Source organism: Aythya fuligula, chromosome 2 (genome assembly GCF_009819795.1).
Source record: "Aythya fuligula isolate bAytFul2 chromosome 2, bAytFul2.pri, whole genome shotgun sequence".
Lineage (NCBI taxonomy): Eukaryota > Metazoa > Chordata > Aves > Anseriformes > Anatidae > Aythya > Aythya fuligula.
Genome location: NC_045560.1, coordinates 129763552 through 129787033, shown reverse-complemented (window position 1 = coordinate 129787033; position 23482 = coordinate 129763552). Strand labels below are relative to the sequence as shown.

Below are 23482 nucleotides of genomic sequence, written 5' to 3'. Positions count from 1 at the left end.
ATTCAAAATAGTCTCTTAAGTAGCTTATCCATTCTTCCCAAAAGTTGAAGTATGCTTCTGGGTTTGATAAAACTTAACATACATACACTAAAAGTTTCTCATGTGTTCTGTTAAAATAACTGCAGACTTAATTTTATTTGAACACAGATACAAGAAAACATCAGAAACCCTGTCTCAGGCTGGTCAGAAGGCTTCGGCTGCTTTTTCAACTGTTGGTTCAGTCATAACCAAGAAGTTAGAAGATGTCAAGTAGGTTTCTTTAGTTTTTAACAAAAAGTTGCGTTTTTCTATTTAAGCAGATCACTGAAACAAATTTATGCTGTTAACGTACTTGGCACTTCTATAAGTTAATCTACCAAGAACCCTTGGCATGCCTTAGGAGTGCTGAGTGACTTGCTGCAAAATGTGCCTGTATGTCCTCCCTATGTGGAAGAGTTCTGTGGGGTGTGTTTTATATATGCAAGAGACACAACATATGCTATTACCTCTGCTGCCACTCCGATTTTTCTGGTAGGATTGCAGATAGCAGCATCCCTGTCTGCCTCTGTGTGCCCAATGCGAGTAGCATCATCACTTCTGTTCCCTGACTTTCTCAGCTTGTGGAATGCCACACTTGAAAGACAGTTAAAGACTTCTTGTATTTTGTGTGTGTGAATTCCTTTTATGGTGCCTTACTTGTTTGTAAGCTGTTCTACCTCACAGCAGTGGCTTGATTTTATTACCTTTTAGCAGACTATTTTAATTCCTAAACATTGGTATGTAACAGCGTATTTTGACTGTGTGAAGTGACACAGCCCTTTCATACAAATTAGGTAAGTTTGATGGTAACTTCTATCATTACATGTACTGTTAACTGTGTGCAAACTAAGCTCTTCCTGGGTGCAATCTAATCATATGCTTAGAATTCTTTGATTATATCATTTTTACTGCTGGAACATATAAAACTTATCTCCACTTGTAACTTGTTATGAATAGTGGATCAAACTTATTTTTCAATTATTGGACAAGTAAAACACATTCGAACAGAATATTGCTGCATTGGAGAGCAACGTAATAAAATCAACCATTGATTTTTGAAGTGCTGCCATTAACCTCTTTCTTGCTTGTTGAAGTCTAGTGAAAAAAAAACTTTGAGGTGCAGCTTCAGTTACTTATTTTGCTTCAGATTTATCAGAACTTCCTTTCTCTCTTTAATGCTTACTCTGGCATTGTGCAGACTACAGGCATTTTCACATTCCTTTAGGTAAGGTGGGCACAAGAACTGTTTCTGAAACTAAGCATGTAGTCAGACTGTCTCCATTAAAAGCTTTAAATGAGTTGTGTCTGTAAAAGGTAATTTTTTTTTCTCTGCTGTCAGTTGATGTAAAGCTGCAGTTCTTCTAATGTCAGAAGACATTTCGTCAAGTTCATCTGCTAACTGTCCCAGGACATGAAATCTTGATAATATGTAATAGTTTCCCTTTTTTGTGTAAGAAAGGAATCTGTTAAAGTGACTCTGGATTTCTTTTTTAAAGAAGCGGAATATGGTTTTGAGGTCAATGGCATGCGGAACTCCTCCTTTGTCTGTACAGTGTTTGTGCCTTGAGAGAGTAAATTTTTTCCCTTTCTGGTGTCTATTACAGTAGTTGTTCAGCATTGTGACTAATCAAATCACTACAGGTGCAGTGTGAGGTAGTTTGTGCATTCACATGTTCGTGGAAACAGTCCTTATCTTTGACCTGATTACTTCAGCATCTCTGGACGTGGAGTATTTTAATTACCTTTGCTGCACTGCCTTTTATCTGCTTACTCTAAGCAAATATTCACTGTGAAGTTTTCAGTAGATCACTTTCCTGTGTAGCAGCTTCTGTCTATTGCCTCATCCTCTTGTGTGCACCTCTGTCTGGCTTCATCTTCTTTGTGCTCTCTCATTATGTACCCATTTAGATGGTAATAGGATCTCTAGAGATGTAGGGATCTGGCTGCTAGAACACGAGCTAGGAGCTCTAGCCCCTTCTGCTGTGCCTGCAGAGGAGGCAGACAGTGAGCCCAGTTTGCTCAAGGATAAGAGCATCTGCAATATATCTCATCTCTAGCCATCAGCAAGACAGAGGGAGACTGGAAATGCCTTTGGGATGCAGGACTCAGCTGCTTGCTTAACTAACGGGGTTCACCTTCCTTCCATCAGGCTGTGGTGTTCTCATCCTGCTGTTGGAGTGCTCTGTTTGACAGGGATGAGCAGACTCCTAGCTCTCTTCTGGCCTTAAAAACTTAATACCTCAATATCCAACCCAACAAGAGCGTCCTAATCGCTCAAGGTAGAGAGTATTCAACAGCAACCTGGCCATGATCAGAAATGAGGCCGCTGGGAGCAAGAGTGACAGGGCCTGGGGAGTCACACTGTCTGTGTGCTGCTCTGGGGAAATCATGGCAATGGAAATCCGAGGTATGGATATAAACTCAGGAGCAGATGGATTTAAAAGAAAAAAAGGGGGGGGGGGGGAGGGGAATTAGTGCTGTACTAGATCTTAATTGCACTTAGGAGATTAGAAACACTTAATTTTTTGCTTTCATGAGGATCATGTTCAACTGGGATTTCAACTGGGATTCAACCAGTGAATTCAGGTCCTGTGGTTATGTAACCCCTAAAACGGTGTCTACTTTTAAGATGGCACAAGTCTGAATTTCAGGAAGCGTTAGATGTCAAAGTCTTTTCCTAGAACTGCGAATTTATGGGTCTGATACTTGAACAAGTACTGAATATTGGGGTGCATTTTTCTTCAAAGTGGTTTCTTCATTGTGGCTTCCTCTTGTGCTGTCTTAGCTTAGGGATTTTTTAGCTGTAGTGACATGATTGGATTATTTCCATGCCACAAACGTATGCAGGTGTTCATTGTTGCGATGGGACTGGAGACAGTTGTAAAAAGGAATAAGGCAGCTAGCTAATGGAGCTGTGAACTTGAGAAGTATTGAAACAGGGAGGACTGGTATTGCAAAGTCAGGCAGCTGTTGCTTTCTTTATGTGTTTCTTCTGCTTTTTGTTGTGCTGTAAACAAATTCTGTCCCTTCTGAGTTTTTTCTTAATACCTTTATTCTCCTTTATACGAATGTTTTGATTAGCTAGACATCCTCATGTGGGCAACATGAGTACTACGTGCCAAATAGCAGTAGTACCACGATGCAGCTCTCACCAAACTTCCTGAGCTATCATAACTCTGCACTTAGCTCCTCTTGCACTGCGTCCATACCGTGGAGCAGAAATCCTTATCTTTCCTCTATTTTGAGGTTGTAGAATAACTTTTGCTTGCTTTGGAAACGTGATGTGATCATGGACTTCAAAATGTCATCATTTGTCAGCATATCAATTGAAAACCTGACTATTAACAAAAGGCATTAGTGCTTATGAGCTCTTAAGCATATTTTCAGGACAGGGACTCTGTCATGGCTCTGTATTCTCAAAATGTGAGGCAATGTAGTAATTATAAAAATAATAATTTCTAATAGACCAGAAGCCTTTTAATGTAATACAAACTATATGGAAGATTAGGGAGGAACTTACTGTGTTGGTTTTGCTTTCATAGGTAAGCTAGTGTCTTAACTTCTGGGTGTTTTAAAAAAGGGCTTCTCATCTTCAAGCTGCCCTGCTTCTAGGTCTAGCTGAGTGAGTGCTTTGTGGCATTCTGTCAGTTGGGAAAAGAAAAATTGACTCATCTTTGTAAAGCTTCTCAAGACTTCATCTTGCTTCTTAGAACGCACTCGTTGAACAAATGATGTGATGTTTAAGATTACCCAGTGCTCCTGCAAACCAAACCATTCTGTGCCAAACCTATACATTACGGTGACACTTCACAAAACATTCTGAATATGTGCAAGTGGATCACATGAGAAGTAAACTCAAGAATGCAAATGGTTCTTCTATTAAGTGATCTGAGATTAAAGCTCTCTAGGCACCTGTTAGAAGATCTGCAATATACCATACTTGTTGCTTTTCCGTGCAAGCAGGTTTGCAGATTGTAAACATGGGGAAAAACAAAGAAGGTAACTTTCACCCTTTTTAGCTTTAAACTTCCTCAGCTACTGAGGCACTTCTTGCAGGCTAAGGGGAAGTGGCTCAGCGTGACTCTACAAAGAGTTATGTAGCACCAGCCTAGTTCTGTGCTGAAACTTGGCGCAGAGCAGTGAAACCAGAATTACTAGAAATCCACAGCAGAGAAAGGAATATGAAGATGCTTCTGAAGATAGTCATCTTCTGTGTGCTCTGAAAAACTTTGTGGAAGCCAGACCATCAGTGAAGATGAAAAACAGCAGAAAGAGGTTTAGGGTAAAGGAGCAAAGCATGGCCACACGTTACTGACGTGTAGCAGGACAGCAGCTGGCCTTAATGAATCTGACTCCCAGTGCACTGTACCTACAAAATCTTGAGTTCTACATCTGCTTTAAGGGATTCCAACCTTAAGGCAAGTTTTCTTACATGTGTGTTTTTCTTCCTATCGTTGTGTTTGGCCATCGAGCCTCTGAGAACTTCCTATGCAATGACCACTTTTGCTTTTGTGAACGTATATTCTATTGTGCTGAGGTACTAATTTGAGCTTTGGAGGTGCATCAAATGTGAGGGTTTTTTGTTATTCCTCCCCACACCAGCAAGCGTGGAAAGGATTCTCTTGAAAGACATCATCAAACCCTATCAAAAAAACAATATTCCAAACAATTATGAAAAATCGTCACTTTTTTCTAATTTACTGTTGTGGTAGCTGACAAGAAACATTTAACACTAAGGCTAATTTGTATCAAGAGTAAATAAGGATGTCCCAGAGTATGAAACTGATGGTTTTGAAGTTATTTGGGAGCCCCTTAACCTACCTCCAGCCATCTTCTAGGAGTAGGTGTGTTCTCACCAATCAGTACCAGTGTGGCAACGCTGGTAGGTTACAGAAATCCTCCATGAATTTCAGAAGTGTTGAAACGAGGACTTTTTCCCTGCCCCCACCATAAGTCTGAAGTTGGATATAGGTTGATGTAACTGCTCTCTCTAGATAGGATTTATACACTTATCAATATAAATTATACTGAATTGAAGTGGGAGCCCTCTGACCTTTGGACTCCTTCTTTGAGTAGGAAGGTCTGTTGGTTGATAACTCCAGATTGTTTGCTTTCTACTTGATATTGTCAAAACCGTAAATGCAGCATGTCTCACTTGAAAAAACTTACCAGCAGACAGACTTCAGCTAAAAATATGTACTTACTAATGAGCATGGCACTTGGATATTTTTAAAAAGGAAAAAATTGTTGCAGCTTTTGCTCTGTTGTATGTGTATGCGTGCATGGCTAAGCAATTAAAAAAAAAAAAAAAGCAAAACGAAGCAGTTCTTATTTAAGACTGTATAAGACTGGCTGTTTACCCAAGATGGTGTCTGGAAATCAGCTTTCTAAGCCAATTTCTGCTGTCTATCATTTCGACTAACTTCTTGCTTTCTCTTTTCTTAATGCTGGCAACTTAGTATACGCTCCATACAACATTCAATTAGCATGCCTATTATGAGGTAACGTATGCATAATCCAGCTGTTGGGTATATGTATTGTCATGTGTGGGATCAAGTAAAACTGAATTTAACTAACAGATTAAAAAAAAACAAAACAAAACAAAACAAACCCAAGAAAGAACAAGACTTTATATTGGTGCAGGAAATTGACTATGTAGGATATTTTTTTTTTTTATTTCTACTTAATCTACTTAACAGTGATGTTTATCAGACATCTGGAATGAGACTAAGTGCACTTTCCTGATGTTTGGAGAACTGTAACACTTTACCTTCCTGTTAGAAATGTAATTGACAAGTTTGAAAGACAGTAGTTCACCATCTGATTTAGGACTGTCTTTTGGAACTGAATAGAAAACGTGGTTTCCTAAAAAGTCTTTTTGTTGACTTGTAGTGCTTGCTTGCTTTTCTCTTTGCATTCTTTTTTTGGCACTGTGTCCCTCCATCTCCTGAGGGAATCTGGTTTCAAATATAGATGTCACTGTGTGTTTTCCTAAATGAAAGAGTGCTGCTAGGTGTGGATGACTGACACAAACACCAAGCAAAGGGAGGGAAGGAAGCTTAACCTGTTGACAAAAACTTCTTCAATTTTTATGTAACTTATATTTTGTCTGCTATGAATCCTTTAGCCTTGGTCCATGGAGGGCAAGCATTTTCCATTCTGCATAAAGGCAGAAAAGGTGTAAAAGCTACTGCACAAGTTTGCAAGTGTCAGTGACAGGCACTCTTTTGACCCTAGTATTAAAAATACAGTGGCCCTCAGCACTGAACACTGTGAGCTGTCCCGCTCTGCATATGCAGAACGCGCTGTTTGTAATCACAGCTGTCTCCAGCACTTAAAAAAACAAGGGGGAGTCTCTCAAACTTACGTTAGCAGAAAATGTCACTGTGAACTATTTTGTTATCTAAACGCAGCCTGTTAAATTAAAGTTGTTTTTCTCCAACAAGCGAAAAAAAATCTGACAAGCTTTATTCAGCGGTAATACAGTAGGCTATCCAAAAGGGATGACAAAGCTTTTCTGAACAAACCCTTTAAGCCAGAAACCTGTTTGAAATCACTGTGTGTGGAGGGGTGGGGGAGTGTGGGGAAATGGCTAGTGCTCTCTTCCATCTTCTAATGAAGGATCCTATAGCTGAGACTGGCAATGGCTAATTGACGTGAATAAGTTGCAGCTTGAGTGTTCTTCAGTTTTATAAATAGAGATCCAGATGTAAACTCTTTTAAGCTGCAATTAAAAACAAAGGAAAAGCCCCAAATAAACAAAATGCATGTTGACATTGGAAAAAGCAACTGCTTGCTTGTTTTCTGATATTTATATGCTAACTAGATACATTTTTAATTCTGTGGTTCCTTTTTGTCCCTAGAAATTCTCCTACATTCAAATCTTTTGAGGAAAAAGTTGAGAACTTAAAGGTAAGCATTACTAAGAAGTCCTGGTGACTGTGGAGCTGTGTATATGGAGAAGACTTAAGTGGGCTCTGGGTAACCTGTGTGTTTTTTTTTTTTTTGTTGCTGGTAAGTTGTTGAAGGTGCTTAGATGACGTCTTTAGAAATACTGTGTAAATGGTTTCTCTGCCTAATGATTTCAGAATAAAAACAGGAGGATGCTCATAACTAGATGGATCAACAGCTATCTTACCTGTACAAGTGGATAGTATGACACACCTAGTATTATATCAAAAACAGTCTAGGCTTTTACTTCTGTGCCTTCCTAAGGACAAGTATCATATGTAGGAGTACAGATTGGGTTGCTTCTTTTTAAACTATGTAAGGTCTTTGTACTTTAGTTCTGCAGAAAGTATTTGTAAAAATAAATTTACTCATAAAAGCCTTAATACTATTAGTAGGTTCTTTCCTACTCCTCCCCCCTAAAAATACAAAACCAAACAAAAACACCTAAAACAACACCAACTTCAAAAATAACTAAAACATGTAACTAGATCCAGACTCCAATGTTCTCAGGGGCACACTGGGCTTGATGAGAAGCATACAAGCATTAGACAATCATTAGATTTCTGCAAGCTCATTGTCACTAATGGCCACGCCATACCACAAAATAACTTCTGTAGAGAGAAGTGAAAAGGTGAACAGACTGCCTGGAGAAAGTAGCATAGCTGCAAGGCTCCATGAAAGAACTCAAGATCTGCTCGTGAGACTGAAAGCCATTCAAGGCTCCTAACTGAACAACACAGCAGCTAGTTTTAACTCTGAATCTTTCAAAGCCTAACTGGCTTAAAAGGCGGCATACCTGTACTGTTCGTAACTGAGGGTGTGTGTGTGTGTCAGCCTTCACACTCCCCAGAATTAGGTCTGCTTCATTCTTTTTCATTCTTTGTGTCTCGAAGTCACAGGGAAGCTGGTGTGTCCGTGATATTTAAATATTTTCTAAGTAATATAAAGTGTCGTGGGGGTAGCTCAGTCCTGGAAAAGCTGCTCTGCTGAGAAGAGTTGTTAAGCTTCTTTGTGCAGAGGTACTGGTTTTATGTAGATACCTTTATGTTGAGGCTCTCTTTATGTTCTAGTTTAAAGTTGGAGGAAACAAACCTGCTGGGGGAGACTTTGGAGAAGTTTTGAACTCTGCTGCCAATGCCAGTGCCACAGAAACAATTGCAGAACAGACACAGGAGGAGACCCACTGAGATTCCTGCCTCTGTCCTGCTACCCACTGCCAGATGCTGCAAGCAAGACCTAAGCACACTTCTAACATTCTTTGCGCTCTTTCCACCAGATGTGCTTTTATTTAGCACGTAGCTATTTTACCAGGTTAACTGATACCAAGCTTGTTTGTGGGTTCAAATTATTTTTGAAACTAAAATGCATTGTTTGGGGTTTTGTGTGGGAAGGGGAATTTTTATGCCTTTCAAACATTTAAAGGACTTATCTCTAATTTGAAGGCAACCTTTAAAATACAGCAATGAAAACTCTTCTGAGAAGTTAATTATACTGTACATACACTGTGGATACATAATTGCTTCTGAATCTGTAACTACTGTTCAACTCGATCATTTTGAATCTACTTTTGCTGCCAAACTTTACTCCCTTGTGATTATTTCAGTTAAGTGTTGCCTGCATGGGAACCAGACTAGGAGGATCACTCCCAGCTAAAGAAAGGACTTGTACTTCAACAGACTTTAAACAAGTTACTTGTAGCACAGTTACAGATGTGGTGGAATGTACTGTATTAAGAGCTTGGTTTTTGTACAAAAGATACTGGTAGTATAACACATGACATCTAAAACTTACTGATTTGTCTTTGGCTTATCTAACTAGGAGGACTCTGGAAGCAAGATGCCTATTAATGCTGGTTTAGTTCAGTTACAATAACGTGATCAATATCGCGTTTTGTTCTGAACTTTTGATCAGTTGCGAATCTTAATTCGGATGCAGAGGTGTCAGACACTAACAGAGCAGGGATGGTAAGAATAGGCCTGAGCATGAAAGTGGTTCTTCTATTGGGCAGTGGGAGAGAGCTGCTGTCAAATGCTAATGTTCATTCCCCTGTAGACTGACTGGAAAAGATCTACTACATACTACAATAGCTGTTTTTTTCTGTAGGTCTTGAGGGCCTGAACCCCTTAAGATGTACCACTACTCCCATTTACTCTGCTGCGCAGAGTGTTACATTGCAGCACGGCACTCTGGCAAGGTCTGTTCCTCTACCTGTTGCTTTATCGGATTGTTGTCTTCAAATTGCTTGTCTTTTCTATGTTTCTGGCACCTGGTGTGGGCAAGATTAGAGCTTTGGGCATGTGTTTATCACCACGGTTAGAACTGGAAGCAGATTTGAAACAAGTGCGTGAAGTCTGAAACTTCCCCCTGCTGTGGAGGGGTGTGGAAGAAAAATAAAAGAGTTCCTGACAACTTTATTAGCATGCCAGCTGTCATGTATATATGCTCAGTTCCTTGTGAGAAGCTTAATAAAAAAATAAATTAAAAACCAGAAGTGTGAGGAATGTATTGTTAATATAGAGGATTACACTTAAAAATAAGAGAATAAATTTACTTCCATGTGAAAATAGCGGGGCTCTGTGCTGCTGAGGGACCCAGGCCCCCCTCAGCCCGCCATGGGGCGGTGCCGGGCGCCCCGCAGCGGCCGCTCCCCGCCCTGAGATGGCGGCCTCACCGCCCCCCGCGCGCAGGCGCAGCGCCCCGCCCTGCACGCGGCCCAAGATGGCGGCGCCGGGCTGGCGGCAATGGCGGGCGGCGCGGCGCTGGCTGCTGACGGCGGCCGGGCGGGGAGGCGGCGGCGGCGGCCTCAGGCAGGACGGGCCCCGGCAGGACCCCCCCGGGCAGGGAGCAGCCCCTCGGCAGGAGGCGGGGAGGCGGCCGGGAGGCGCCGTGGCGGCGGCAGGGCGGCAGGTGAGGGCGGGGAGGGGCCGCCCCTGGGCGGCGGGGCGGGACCGGGGCTGCTGGCGGGGGGCGGGTAGAGCCCGGGCGCCTCAGGGGTGGTGGGGTGGGGGTGTGGGGGGTGGGAATGGCCTCAAGTTGTGCCAGGGGAGGTTCAGGTTGGAAATGAGGAGACATTTCTGCTCGAAAAGAGCAGTCAGGCACTGGGACGGGTTGCCCAGGGAGGTGGTGGAGTCACCGTCCCTGGGGGTGTTCAAGGAGAGGTTGAACCTGGTGCTTGGGGACATGGCTTAGTGGTGACATTGGTAGGGGATGGTTGGACCAGATGATCTTGGAGAGCTTCTCCAACCCTAATGAATCTTTGATCTACCTGTTCGCATTTGCCTATCTCACCTCTCATCCCTTCACTTTCTGTAGTGAATATCCTCCAGAAAAGTTGACAGTTCTCGTGCTTTTCGTTAACATACTCCCACAAAAATGTGTCCTGTTTCTGTAGGAAACACATGGGTTTAACATAGGAGGTGCAGGTCTGCAGCAAAGCCACGTGCAGGGTTTTATTAGCTGGCAGAAAGAAGGTGAAAAGTGTGATGAAACGTCAGTGGGTGGGATCAAAGACGTTTGAGGATGGTACTCTAGTGGCTTACAGCAGAAATATTAGGGCAGGATTTAGAGAAATAAGTGGAAAGCACTTACGTGAAAGTACTCGCATGTGAAAGCAGCAGAAGTTGCAATATGGGGGTTAAACAGGTAGTTATGAGGGAGGACAGCCACCGTTCCCTGGGTGCTGGTTCCCTGGTATTGTCACAGTGGTGGCAGGGGGCGGTGATGTTCTAGGCAAGGCCCAGCAGCACAGAGGTTGGATGGAGAGCAGACCCCACGTCCCAACAACAGGAGGGCGATCAGCTGGCATCCCCTTACCCGCCTGGTGTTCTCCTCTTACCCCACCACGAAGCAGAGGTGCTTTAGACAGGCATGGCGAGATCCACGGTGAGCAGCAGCTAAGTCACCCTCTGTGGTTGTTGCAGTGAATTTTGTCACGCTGATTTTCCCCCAGTATCAGCTGTGATAGTGGCCAGTAACAGGCACCTAGTTACAGGAAGAAGCAGTAGATGTGTATTAACATATCACAGAATATCTCCTGCAGGCTGAAAAATCCCAATATCTTTGATTTTTCCTTACGTGGAAGATATTCCGTACTGCTGGTCACCCTCATTGCGCTTCGCTTTGTAATTTTTCCAGTTCTGTGTGGCTGGGATAATGTTAGAGTGTGCCCAATAGGATATGGAGGCTAATGCTGTTTGTTAACATTGCAGGACTGACACAGTACAGGGAATGCAGAAATGCCAGTTACTGGATCCAGGAGCTGATAGCCCAAATTATGTTGTGACATTCTGCTTTCCATTGAATATCCCTAGTAATGAGGCTGGCTGTGCTAGGATGAAGCTGTGAGCTGGCTCAGGTACAGTCCAAGGGAGAAGTCTGCAAAAGATTTTAAGAGTGGATCCAGCTGACCTGGCTGTAGAATATAGCAAACTTTGCTTCAGGGGTTAGATTTTTTTTTTGCCCTGTTAAAGTAACAAGTTAGGAACATAGTTTTTTTTTTTTTTCTGTTTGTATATATTTATAGAAAGTCTTTAAAACGTCTTTACAGAAAGTCTTTCAAGTTTGTGTAGGTATACTGAACTAACTGAAATGTTATGTGGTATTCACAGTGTCATTTCTATGTGTAATCGTGTAGAAATATAAACACCTAATTCAATCTGGACTTCAGCATAGGAATGCAAAATGAAGAGCTGGACCACGGCTCCGGATTTTTCTACGCTGTACTGGATTACCCTGACGTGAGGAAGAGGAAGGGCAGTGCCGTGCTGTGTGATGTCACAGGGATGTTAAGAGCGTGACAAGGAGCTGAAGTGAGACTGCCACAAGCCTGCTTCTGTGCTGTTCAGAGCCCAGTTAGCAAAACGCTCAGAGAGCCCCAGTGTGGCCGCTTGTTGTTCACGGCTCTTCTCTTTTAAGAGGATGCAGAAGAAGGAGCATGCTTGATGAGAGTGAGCGAGTATGCAAGGTGGGATACTGGAACAGGAGGAGAACACAAGGGGTCCAACACCCAGTGTTATTTGTTGGCTCTTTCCAGGTTTCTTAGCTCTCTGTCTCACTAACTGTAACCTATTTTGATTGCTAGGAAGTGTGTTTTTGGATAAATAAACTTCCTACAGGTATGAGCAACCTTGATGGTAATACAGCATAAAGTTCTGTGATACTTATGGGAGATACTCAAAGCATTTGAAGTCTTTTTAGGAAAATCCTTTCAAGGGGAGCAACATGCTCCTCTCCTGAGGAAAGCGTGCAGTGGCTCCAGCTGCAGTCCCTTTCCGGGGTGCTGTGCATCCACGGGATCTGCTCTTGCAAGACACAGCAGCTGTAACAGCACAGGGATGTAATTTGGGTCCTCGGTGATTCTGCTTCAATAGAGGAAGAAATACACAGATTCAATGGCATTTCTGCACTGGTTTCATGTATAGGGTTTTTTTCTTCTCACTTTTGAAGCTGCACAGGTGCCACGGTGTTTGGGATGCTGTGGTGTTTTGCAGGCAAAGGTTTATTTTATATGGATGGCAGAAAACTTGGCAAATGGACATGCTGATTTGCAGTTGTTTTAGGTAACTAAAAAAGCATGATGGTATTTTCCCTGGGTAGCTTCTTAACTTTTCAGGGCACAGCAGCAAATGCGTGATGCCGACCTTGCTTCCTAGCTGCCCGCTGTTGTTCCCTGCTGGCTGGTAATGTATCAGAGTAACATGTTTTATTTTTCAGGTAGGGATATCTATGGAGCAGGTGCTTAGATGTTGCTTTAAGTCGTTAAAAGTTAGCAGCACGGTAAGCAAAATATTCTGGGAACCCTGCGTGCCGGTTAACCTTGCCTACAGCGGGCGGCTTACCTCTCACTGCTTTCTCCTTCTGCATTTTCGTGATGATGTAGTGCCGAGCCTAGAACACCAAACCAAAAGACAAGCCTGGAGCTCTCCTCCTCTGCGTGGAGCCCCGTAAGGAAATCTGTCAGAAGTGGGGGAGATGCTTTGGGTGCTACCCGCGCATCCAGGTAGGGAGCCCCTTTTTTGGGAAGGACGGAGGGGCGCTGAGAGGGTCTGGGCCCCCTGCCCCTGCCTCTCCTGCGGCGGCCGGCAGGGGGGGGTCGCGTCGCGCACAGGCAGCTCCAGGGGAGGCGCAGGGTCAGAGCAAACCTCGCTCTTTTTTATGGCTATTTTTTTAAAGTTGGCCTTACGGGGACAGGCTCCGTGCAGAAGCTGGCCTGCGTCTGAACTGGGCGGCGCTGAGAGTGTCACCTTGCAGCGTTCAGGCTTTATTTCCATATTTTCACCTTGGCAGAGGCGTACAGATTTCATGTTGCTTCTCCTCGGTGCCACAGCTCTCACACACAAAGTTTAGCATGTGCATCGTGCCTTCTCTGTCTGTTTGAATTCTTACACGTTATGCGTATGGAAATGCTGAAGAGAGCCAATTGTATCCTTGTGGATGTGTTTCAATTTAAATTTCACTTATGGGATCACAGTCCTCATTTTGCAACCTTAGGCAATAGTGTATACTAACGTGTATGCCTAAACACAAGGATCACTGAGAGAAAAGTAATTAGTTTAATCTGCAGGCTGCAGATTGAACTCTGTAGCAGTTTTTGATCTCTGCAAAAGAAAAGCATCAGAAATCTACAAAACGGTGACTTTTCAGGGCATTGGTATCAGTACATAATCATAACTCATTTCTGAAATAGATTAGGAATTATTCCATCAAAAATGTTTGTATTTTTTTTTTTTTGGTCCAGTCAGATGTTCTTTTCCAAAAAGATTTGGGAATTTGAGGGCATCCACATGTTTAAATTTCTGGTTGCTATTTTCAAAAGTAAGATATCCATGGTCATAAAGAGAAGACAAGTGTTGTAACAGATGATATAAAGAGCTGTCTTAGCTATTTATATTTAAGGCGAGAGACTAAAAACTGAGACACAAAAGCAATAGTTTTAAATGAATGTACTGCCCTGTTATAAATGGTAGGTGGATGTTCTTTACAAAGGACACGTACCTGCCCTACTTATGCAGTGTCTTCTCAACCTCAGTTTGGAATAATGCCTAACACGGGACGTTTTGGAAAAAAAATAACAGAATTACTTATAGTGCAATTGCTGGTGGGAAATAGTTTTCTTAATCTATCTTTTCACCTAGGATATTGTCTAGAAGATGGTTTTACTGAAGTTGCAGTTATTTGAGAACAAAAATAGTTACTCTGGGCATTTTTCACTTTAGCATAATGTTTCTTAGTGCCCCTATAAACTGTGGGTGGAGTGCACTTTCAGTCTTAACAAAAAACTTAAAAACGTTTTTGTTTTGATTGCAAATGTAATAGCACTGTACAGAAAATACAGAGGTGACTCTTTCAGGCAGATTACCTTCTGGCCAGCGTTCAAGTACTCGACGCTGCTGACTAGCAGAGAGCAGAACTTGCCCCTCATGGAATTTATGGGACCTGGAACGAGTTTGCTTTACCTGTGAGTTTCTCCTGGCTTGTGCTGGCTGTGTGTGCGTTTGAGAGCCTTGGGTTATGCCTGCTCCTGCTGCACGGTGAACGCTTCCTGAGGCTGAATGCAGGACAAGGGCTACAGCACAAACTTCTCAGCATCCTCTCAGCTGTGTCTGCTCTAAAGGCTGATTTGCATTACAGTCCTTGGCAGAACACAGAGGTGTGGTGCTTGCTGCCCCTTTGTGCAGGGACTCGGGAGCACAGACTTGTGTGGCAAGGCCCTTAACACCGTGCAGAGCTCCCTCCTCAGCAAGAAGACCACAGCACTTAGGGAACGGGTTGCAGTTTTCTTCTGGAACTTCTTTAGATAGCTCTGAGACTGCTATCTAAGTGGTGACTGAAGCAGCCTAGCTGCACGTGCTGGGCTCAGGCACCACAAGTTTCTCTTAGCACTGCGCGTGCTGCTCTGGTACGACTCTTTGTGATGTGACCCATGGAGCGGGCTCACCCTGGCTTAGACATTTCCCTTCTTCGGAGATGAGAATTTCAGTTCTTTTCAGAAGTGAACTGAAGAGTTGGATGTTTTGGGTGCGCTCAGCATGTGCGCAGGGAGGAATGTTGCTCTTGAGAGTGGATCCTAGCTCATGTAGGAGCGGGTGCAGGCACGAGGGAGGAGTATATGTGAGCTGGGGGAGAGCTGGGAGGAATGTGAAGAGCTGTGGACACGCATGGTCAGGGCCTTATAGGAATCACCTCCTAGTTCTTACGTTTTCTTCCCATCTCTTCCCATATATAACAAAATGCAGTAAAAATATTTAGATAACTATAAGTGGTTTGAGTTGGCTTCTTTTCCTATTACTGGTGAAGATACTGCATTGAGACTCATCTCTCCTTTTGCAGAACATCAGTGAACTTTCATCTCTGCTATGATCTTCACCTCTTTTGACCTATTTGTTTGTTCTCCGAGGGCTTCATATTTTAACCTTATATTGACACAATCACAATGTTATAAAATTGCTATAAAATAATCCTTGAAGAAAAATATAGATATACTTTGTTTAAATTGCATACAGATATTATTTACATCCAAAAAAACCAGGCAGGTTTATTGCAAACAAATTATATATAATTTTATGTTATCAAATACATTCTTCACTCAGCACTCCTAGTACGTGATCCTTCCAGCTACTAACCAGTATATTTTTAAGCTGCATTTGAAACCCTTTATGGAAGTCTTGTGTTCCAGTTTCTGCACTGTGTACCTAATGAAAATGTGAAGATAACTGGAGAACCTTCTTCTTACAACACAGTTGCTGTGGAGTCAGCCAGTGCAGCAGATTTATATGTACATTTATAAGATTTGGGGAGTAAACCTTGGAGGTTTCGGTAGCGTTACAGTGTGTTAGCAATGTGTCTTTGCTGCTTTCTGGTATTATAAATGGGCAGTTGTTTTGCCTCACAAGAAGTTTCAAAAAAGGGACTAAAAGCAGCTGTAGATGCTTAATTTCCTTGTGAAATAGAGCTGTGATGGCTTTCCTCTCACCAAATGTACTCTGTTGTTTTATGCTGTTCCTCCTCAACACAGTTGCTTAAAGTCACAGAAAACAAGTATAAATACAATTCTTAGTCATGTACATCTCTGTATACTAAAAAAATCCAGATTTAAGCAAAACAGACCATACCATCGGCACTTTTGGAAAGGGGCAGGTGTAGCCATAATGGAGTCAGAAGGCTCCAGTTTTTTTACTCACTGTGCTAGTGCATGCAGCATTTCTTACAAGACTTACAAGGGTAGTTTGAATTAGAACATTTAAATTTCTTTTATGAACAGAGCTACTACATTTGATTTAGCAGCACAGAGTAAGACATCAGTAATGAGTCATTTCACAAAAGAAATAATTAGTGTGTTTCGTGAGTTTACAGAACTGTTCTCATGCTACATCTAGATGATAAGTCTAAGAAATACCCATCGTCAGACAGATAAAAGCTTCAGAAAGCAATGTAAAGAGCTTACCAGACAACAGAGAAGTTTTGATTTTTAAAGTCCAGCTCAGGAAAACCTCTTGCATATTATGCACAGTGTACAAATCATATTCCTGTGATCTTTTTTTTTTTTTGATGTCTGCATGATCCTACTTGAAAAGTGTAATTATGAGAGACAGAAGGGTAGTGTTCACCATGGTATTTTCCTGGTTAAGTGCTACATGTATTTGGTTAATTGTTATTTGCATCTCTTTTAAAAATTTGCTTAGTTCACAATATTACATTGTTCGTTATTACGAGGACAATATATATACAAATATATTTTGACATACAAATGTAATGCCTCTTCTCTGCGCAGTTGAAAAGCTTTTAATTAGAAGTTATTCTGTATGCAAAAATAAGATTATATTTTTCAGTCAGCGTTGCAGTGAGTACCAAAATGCGGAGCTTGATGGAAAGATAAGCAGAAGGTAAAGACTGAACATTAAACACCAACATCAACTGCTTTCAAATAGTGTGTGCTGAATCTTTCATTATTTTAAAAATACAAGTGTAGTCCTTTCCCAATCGCCAATCAAAATGCAATTTTAAAACATTTTTTTTCCCAAATGTAATTTCAGTATGTGGGATTTGGCTTAAAATTGTGTGTGCAGTGAATTGCAAAGCAAAACCTAGAGAGCTTTGCCAAGTATGACAGCAAATAACTTGTAACTTCCTATGACCGTGTTTGGTCCCTTTTGGATAACGCTACAAAATGTGACTGTACTATTAGTATAATTGATGCTTGATGCTTTTGGTATTCTTTTTTCTTTTGGGGTTGAAAAAGGTTGGCAAGTAGAAACTGTAACGTGCACAAAGTGAAGGTATTCTTCAGTGGAAATCAGTCATTTCCTCATAGCATGCATTTCAAATTAGCTTTGTGCATGTTTTTGTGTATTAGCCTGTCACAACTCTTAGAGGTGGGAGTCAGTGAAGCAGCTGCAGCTCTTGCAGATCTTATTTGGGGCTATACACCACGAGATCTTGCTGCTTGCATGAGAGATTGGAAAAATGGTACCTGCATTGTTGAAAGTATATTCAGTTTAATCTTAACTGACGATTAAACAAATTTTTTTTTTAGGCTAGAAAAGATCACTGTGAGCATCTAGTCTAACTCTGACATAGAGCACTGGAGTTTCAGCCAGACACTCTTGGACTTTTATATATATAAAAAAAAAAAAAAGTCTCAGCCATAATACTTGCACGTAAGAACACAACCTCAGTTTGTTCCAGTATTTCTTGCAGTTTTTTGTGCCTTATGAAGGCAGCTTGGATATCCACATAAAGTAGTCTTCCAAATGGCATTACCTAGAGGCTTTTTTCTCAGTATTGTTACGGTTTACTTAAGACTAGATTGAGAAATAAAATAAGGCATACTTCATTTCCAGGACTTACAGCTCAGCCAGTTTCAAGTGGATAGGTGAGAGCAGTTCTGAGTTCTCCAGCTTACAGCTGAGCTGTAAAATATTGCCAGAATGTTTTGCCCATGCTGCTCACAAACCTTACCAAGCAGGTGATGCTTTCTCAGTAGTTCCTTGGGGGCTTGAGGGTCTTCTCAGAGATTTCAGCTCGTGTGTGCTCCCAGCGCACACAGGGGGCTCTGAGACTCTTCCTTGCACGTGGTGTGCGGCAAGATCACTGCCAGGTTTTACTGTCAGGTTAGTGGTGAATATGGAGATACCCCGGCTTCCATAGCTGTGTTGCCTAAAGCCTCATCCTGCAGTATTAAAAATAATAAAAACAAAAAAGTTAGGGTTTTAATGAAGAGTTCCTTACAAAATAGTATTAGACTTGCACACTGTATTAGTTGCCAAATATCCTAGTATATTCAGCAAAATTTAAATGACTCTTTGCCAAAACACTTAGTCACCACTTCTCACCAAGGGATGCTTAAATGTCTAATTTCAGCTTTTTACTTCCAGGCTTCTTGGCTGAAGAGGTTTGTTTGTTTTGCTTTCTGAAATAAAACCACATTTTTTTTTCTTTACTGAGGAAAATGTATGGATATTCCTCTTTTGGTTGGAACAACTGAAGGTTTGCTCTTTGGTGGTTCCTTAGGGATGCTTGTAGCTTCAAGTTTGTGATGGGAAGTACCTCTGGACAATTAAAGCCCTAAATATGTGAGTTTTTGAAAGTTAATAAAGATTTAATAAAGATAAGAATGAAAACATAGCAGTCAATTTCCTTTATCCTGTTCTAGGCAAAAAAAAAACACAAAAACAAACAAACAAAAAAAAACAACCTGTTTTCCTTTGCCCTTTTTGGTTTTTGGTCATAAAATCTGAGATGTATTTCCTCTGAATTGTAAAGTTTTGGAGGAAAAGCCTTCAGCAGTCACTGCTCTCGTCTTGAATACCAGTTTTGTAGTTCCATATTTTATTGAAAAATGATTGTGTTTTCTTCTCTCTCCTGTTTTCTTCAACCAACTTGCCTTTAAAAAACGGGCACAGACACTCTGTGTGTTTATTCTAAAACTAATCGGGGTTTTGCTACTATTGAGGGTGAACTCAAGTCATCGCGCAGGCATGGACAGAGCGTGGTGGATGTGGTGTCTGCAGGAATTGCTCGGCTTTCTGAACTGCTGCTGTTCCCTTATCTGCAAGTCCCCGTGTCTCCAGAGCGTATTTCCATGTTCAGAAGAACAAAGGAGACTTTTAAGCTGGAATGAAGAATGTTTGGCATCTAATCTGTTGTGATCCCAGATAGAGCTTTTTAGTTACACTGATATGTCTTGAGCTTGCCTGCAGATTTGAAATGATGAACACTGGAATATATTAAAATCCTTACAGCTAAAACACTTCCCCTAAAGAACTCAGGTTGTCATAGCATAAGCTGATGGGCAAGTATTTTTGTAAATTGGACATTGAAACAGTCTTTGCAACACAAGCGAATCATGTGAAGCTTTTTATTAGGATCTTTTTGCTTTCAAGCAAAGAAGTTTCCAGTTTTCTCCTCGATTGCTTTCAGAGCTGTCCTTTGTGACTTCGCAGTCATTAATCTTGGATTTTTACCTGAATCACTGCTTTTATTTCTGCTTTGAATCATGGGCCCTTCTTTTCTGCTTGGCACTGTTTGCCTTCAGCGGCTTTATTAAATAACACAAATCTTGCTTTTGTTTGTTTTCTACAGTTGTTGCTAATAAAGGGGTTTGAGAATCAAGAGCTATGTGCTAGCTGCTCGCCGTTATCTCTTTTCACAGAATAAAATGGAAAAATCTATTGTTTTGAGGAAACTGAAGAGATCTTCCACGTCTTCGCGGTTGCCCAGTTTGGGTTGTGAGTCGAATCTGTTGGCAAACAGCATGAACTTAAGTTGTTCTGTTTGTGTGATTGTTTTAAACAGGACAAAACCTCTGACCACGAACAGGAGAGGACATCCAGATATGTTACAATGGGGAAAAAATGCAAAACAGACGGTGGAGCTTAAAAGAGCAACCTCTTGAATTTGTGCTGGCTTTGGTAATGCTGTCAGGGAGACTTCGAGCTTTGAGTCCCGCTCAACTGCTCGTAAACTTTACCAGGTGAATTTTGCTGGCAGTTGTGTTTAATTACTTGCATATTAGCTAAAACTTGTGACCTAGTTTGCTGTATGAAGAATAATCGTACTGTTTTTTTTTGTGTGTGTGTAGTTTCATGGTTTAGCAGGTGAGGTTGGTAGTAGGGTGATGGACCAGATGATCTGGAGGTCTTTTCCAGCCTTAATGATGCTGTAAATCTATGCCTGCCGTATCCATGACGTGTTTTGTTAATAATAGCTGATATTTTAATACTTATCTTGTTGAATGTTGCAGAATTAAACATCAGGTTTCAAAACAGGCTATAAACAGTAGTCAGATGTGTTGGTGGAGCATCAGGCTGATGGGTATGGTGTGTGTTCTCCGTGCGTGAGTACTGCAGAGTAGCTGGCAGTATGCAAAACGTCTTCCTTAATACTACTTGAAACTAATGCTGTTTGGAGCAAGAGGATAGCAACTAACTTGGTATTTTTTTTTTTCAAATGGCATACTGGAGATGGCAAAGATGCATGTTACGCTGGGGGATAATTCCTGACTTTGCATTGCTGTTCACGAAAAAGCTGGAGTGATGCTCTGGAGTCAGGTTTGTGATTTCTTCCAGTGACGCAAAATAGGAGCGAGTCATCTACTGCATACAACAAGCATAAGTATTTTTAAGATTTTGCTCCTACTTTCTGATAATGTAGGTGCTGATAATAAGCCTGTGAACCCCTGGTATGCAGGGCTATAGCTCGTGCCATGTAAAAAAGGGAAAGTAGGCACCAGTCTCCCTTGAGGGAGTGGGATGTGTAATAATTCAGGGACTGCTCTATATTGAGGCGATTACTGGTGGTGTTTTCTGTACCTCAAGAGGTGTTTTGCCAAGTGCTGAGCTACTTCGGAGCAGGAGACAAAAAGGCTGGGGAGGGAGGAGGCTGGGAGGACCCTGCAGGCTGCGTGGGGGTGCTGTCAGGGTGGCAGATAGCTCTGCGGTGGCATCAGCCTGGAAGTGCAAGACCGAGTTGGTGTTTAAGAAATCTACATTGGGCACTTACTTATTTTAAAGGAAAGAGACAGTAAGTATTAGTGACAGCTTCGACTCTTAAAATATGTTTTATCTAAGCTTTTCTTTCTGCTAATGCAAGTAGCGGAGCTTTTGCTTTAGAAAGCTCTAAAATCACCGCCTACTGCTGGGCACAATGTGGCGAACATGCTCGGGGTCGGAGGTATAGAAGGTACTTGAACTATTTGGTTGAGAGGAGACGGAGCTGCACGCCTTTGTTTTGACATGAGTGAAAGGCATGGGGCCAAAAGCCTGGAGGATTATATTCTGGGGCCAGAATAAAAAGCATTGAGCTTCTCAGTAATGAACCGTAAGCATTCGGCCCAAATAGTTTAATGTATAAAAAGAAGGCGACAGCCAGAGAAATGGGCTGTACAACTTTGAGCTGCGATTGCTTGTGTGTTGAGCGTTCAGTCGCTGTCACCATACGGCAGCCCTCGCAGTGCTCCTCTCGAGGCTTTACCCTCATTTCTCAGAAAAGCTTCAGCGTGTAGGGAAAAAGTGGTGGTGAAAACAAAGCGTGTTCTTTGATGGGTTCAGGAGAACTCTTGAGTTTTGCTTGTTAATGCTACTTATCTATTTCTGGGTGGAAGGCCATTAGCTGCTTGATGTAAGCGTTGGCAGCATGGTGTCGGTGTGAGTTAGTCCTGGTGGCTTCGGGGTGATATTTTTGTGCAAAATGAAGTTTTGACTTAGTGTCCAAGCCAGAAGTCTTGTGTGACTGTAGGCTGCAATTACTGCTCGTATTGTCTGAATACTTTAACAACTGCAGACTGGTGATTTTTGAATGAATATCTCGTTGTGCCTTGTTTACTGGGCAAAGTGGATTTCAAAGGGATGACACTTTGGCAAAAAATAGAAATAGTTATTCATTTGATTTAAAAAATAGTAAAAAAAACACTGGAGAGGAATTCAGTAAATTAACTGTGAAGCACTGTGATCTGTTGCCCCAGTAATCCCTTCAAAAACTGTTAAACAATTCCTGGGATTTAGGCTTATGGCTAATTAAGGCAGCACACTCGTAGCAGTTACTGTGTAGGGAAAAGCAAAGTTTGCTGGGCTAGTAGATAGCAGTGGGTTTGTTTAGGTTGCTGGTTGAAATACGTGCCTTGTCAATAGATACCTGATCAGAGGGAAGCTTAATACATTTTAATATTCTTTATAACAGGATCTCAGTCTGGTTCTTGAATAAAATAATGTGTGTTGAAAGAGATCTCAGGAGGCTGTCTGTTCAGACCCCTAGCTCCAAGCAGCACAGACTTGGGGCAGATGACTCAGGGCCTTTCCCAGTCAAGTTTGGGTATCTCCAAGCTGTTGTGCCTTTAGCTATTGTGGCATCACGCTAGCTCCCTGTTCCAAATTATTATTTCCATTTTCTTGTTTTGTGTAACTAACATTGGGCAGAAAAACCTTGCAGGCTGTGGGTGACAGTGCTGCGGGGACAACCTTGATGGTTGTGGAGGGTTGCATTCCTTGCATGCTGCTGGATGCTCGTCTGTCATTCACCCTCTAATTGTAGCCCTCTGATTACCAATCTCCCATCTCCCTCCTTCATGTCGCATCCGTATCTCTCACATTCCAACATGTGTGCTACTTGTCTTTGCAAGCAAACTTAAAACATACAGCGAGGGTTTTAAAGATGTCTTGCTCAGTGGGTGGGACAGGACCACCCTGCTTGTATGGTTCATAGGCTTTCCTCCATTGGAGTTGCTTCTTTCAGTTGGATCTTATTGGGGCTTAAATCCATGATGGCTTTTCCAACTTGCAGAATATTCTGTTATTTAAAGAGCTACATTTTTCTATTATTATTATTTCCCTATGTCCAGAGAGAGTGGAAGGCATCCAGATATTTGCGAATAACTTTCGACCCTAGAAAATTAGAAGGAAAATCAAACAGGCTGGGCATTTAAGAAAAAAAAAAAAGAAGTCTTTGCACTTGAGGTATTTGAGAAGAATGTTCCCTTTGTGCTTCTGGACTTTTTTAGTGGCCTCCAACTTCTGCTACTAGGTGAGTGATCAATGCATTGCATGTATCACAGCTGTACGGCCAGCACTCATCGAGAATCAAAAACGTACAGAGGGTTTCATAAAGTATGTTGCCCTGTTATCTTAACTGTCCTACTATTTTTCTGCAGGGGCACTGTGAGGAATGCAGTGAGGGAGATTTGGAAATGGTGGAGGAAAGTACTCATTAAATCTCTTTAAAAATCTAGATAAGTTACTTTCATAAGAGAGCTCCTGTGGGTTATGCAAAGGAAAAGATGCTGTGCTTTAGCTCACTCTCTGTTTCTTGGCTGTCCTCAGTCATGTTCTTGATGGCAGTAACCAGTGGAGTCTTTTGAAGATTCCTGTGTACTTGAATTAGATGTTCATGATATTCTTGAGAGGTTTCTCTGCAGGAAGCTGAATGGAAAAAACCTGCAGACTTGCAGACCAGTGATATAATTCAAATAAAATCGTGGTGGCTGCTTGGAAAACTGTCCACAGTGAAGGATGGCCAAGGGGTT

General features: G+C 41.9%; 2 protein-coding genes across 4 annotated transcripts in view; both read left to right on the top strand.

The window, feature by feature from the left end:
• TPD52 (tumor protein D52) overlaps nt 1-9452 on the top strand; it is a 29378-nt gene extending 19926 nt beyond the window's left edge. Inside the window, exons 4-8 of one of the 3 annotated variants that reach the window (XM_032181943.1) lie at nt 148-249; nt 1217-1243; nt 5478-5519; nt 6882-6930; nt 8040-9452. In XM_032181943.1, coding sequence (XP_032037834.1) covers nt 148-249; nt 1217-1243; nt 5478-5519; nt 6882-6930; nt 8040-8156 — 337 coding nt within the window. In that variant the 3' untranslated portion in view covers nt 8157-9452. The remainder of the gene's footprint in view (nt 1-147; nt 250-1216; nt 1244-5477; nt 5520-6881; nt 6931-8039) is intronic. The other 2 variants (XM_032181944.1, XM_032181945.1) reach the window with 2 other exon arrangements.
• Nucleotides 9453-9687: 235 nt separating this feature from the next.
• The window catches only part of MRPS28 (mitochondrial ribosomal protein S28), a 76882-nt gene continuing 63087 nt past the window's right edge, over nt 9688-23482 (top strand). The window contains exon 1 of the mRNA XM_032181142.1: nt 9688-9876. Within this exon, the coding sequence (XP_032037033.1) occupies nt 9688-9876 (189 nt within the window). The remainder of the gene's footprint in view (nt 9877-23482) is intronic.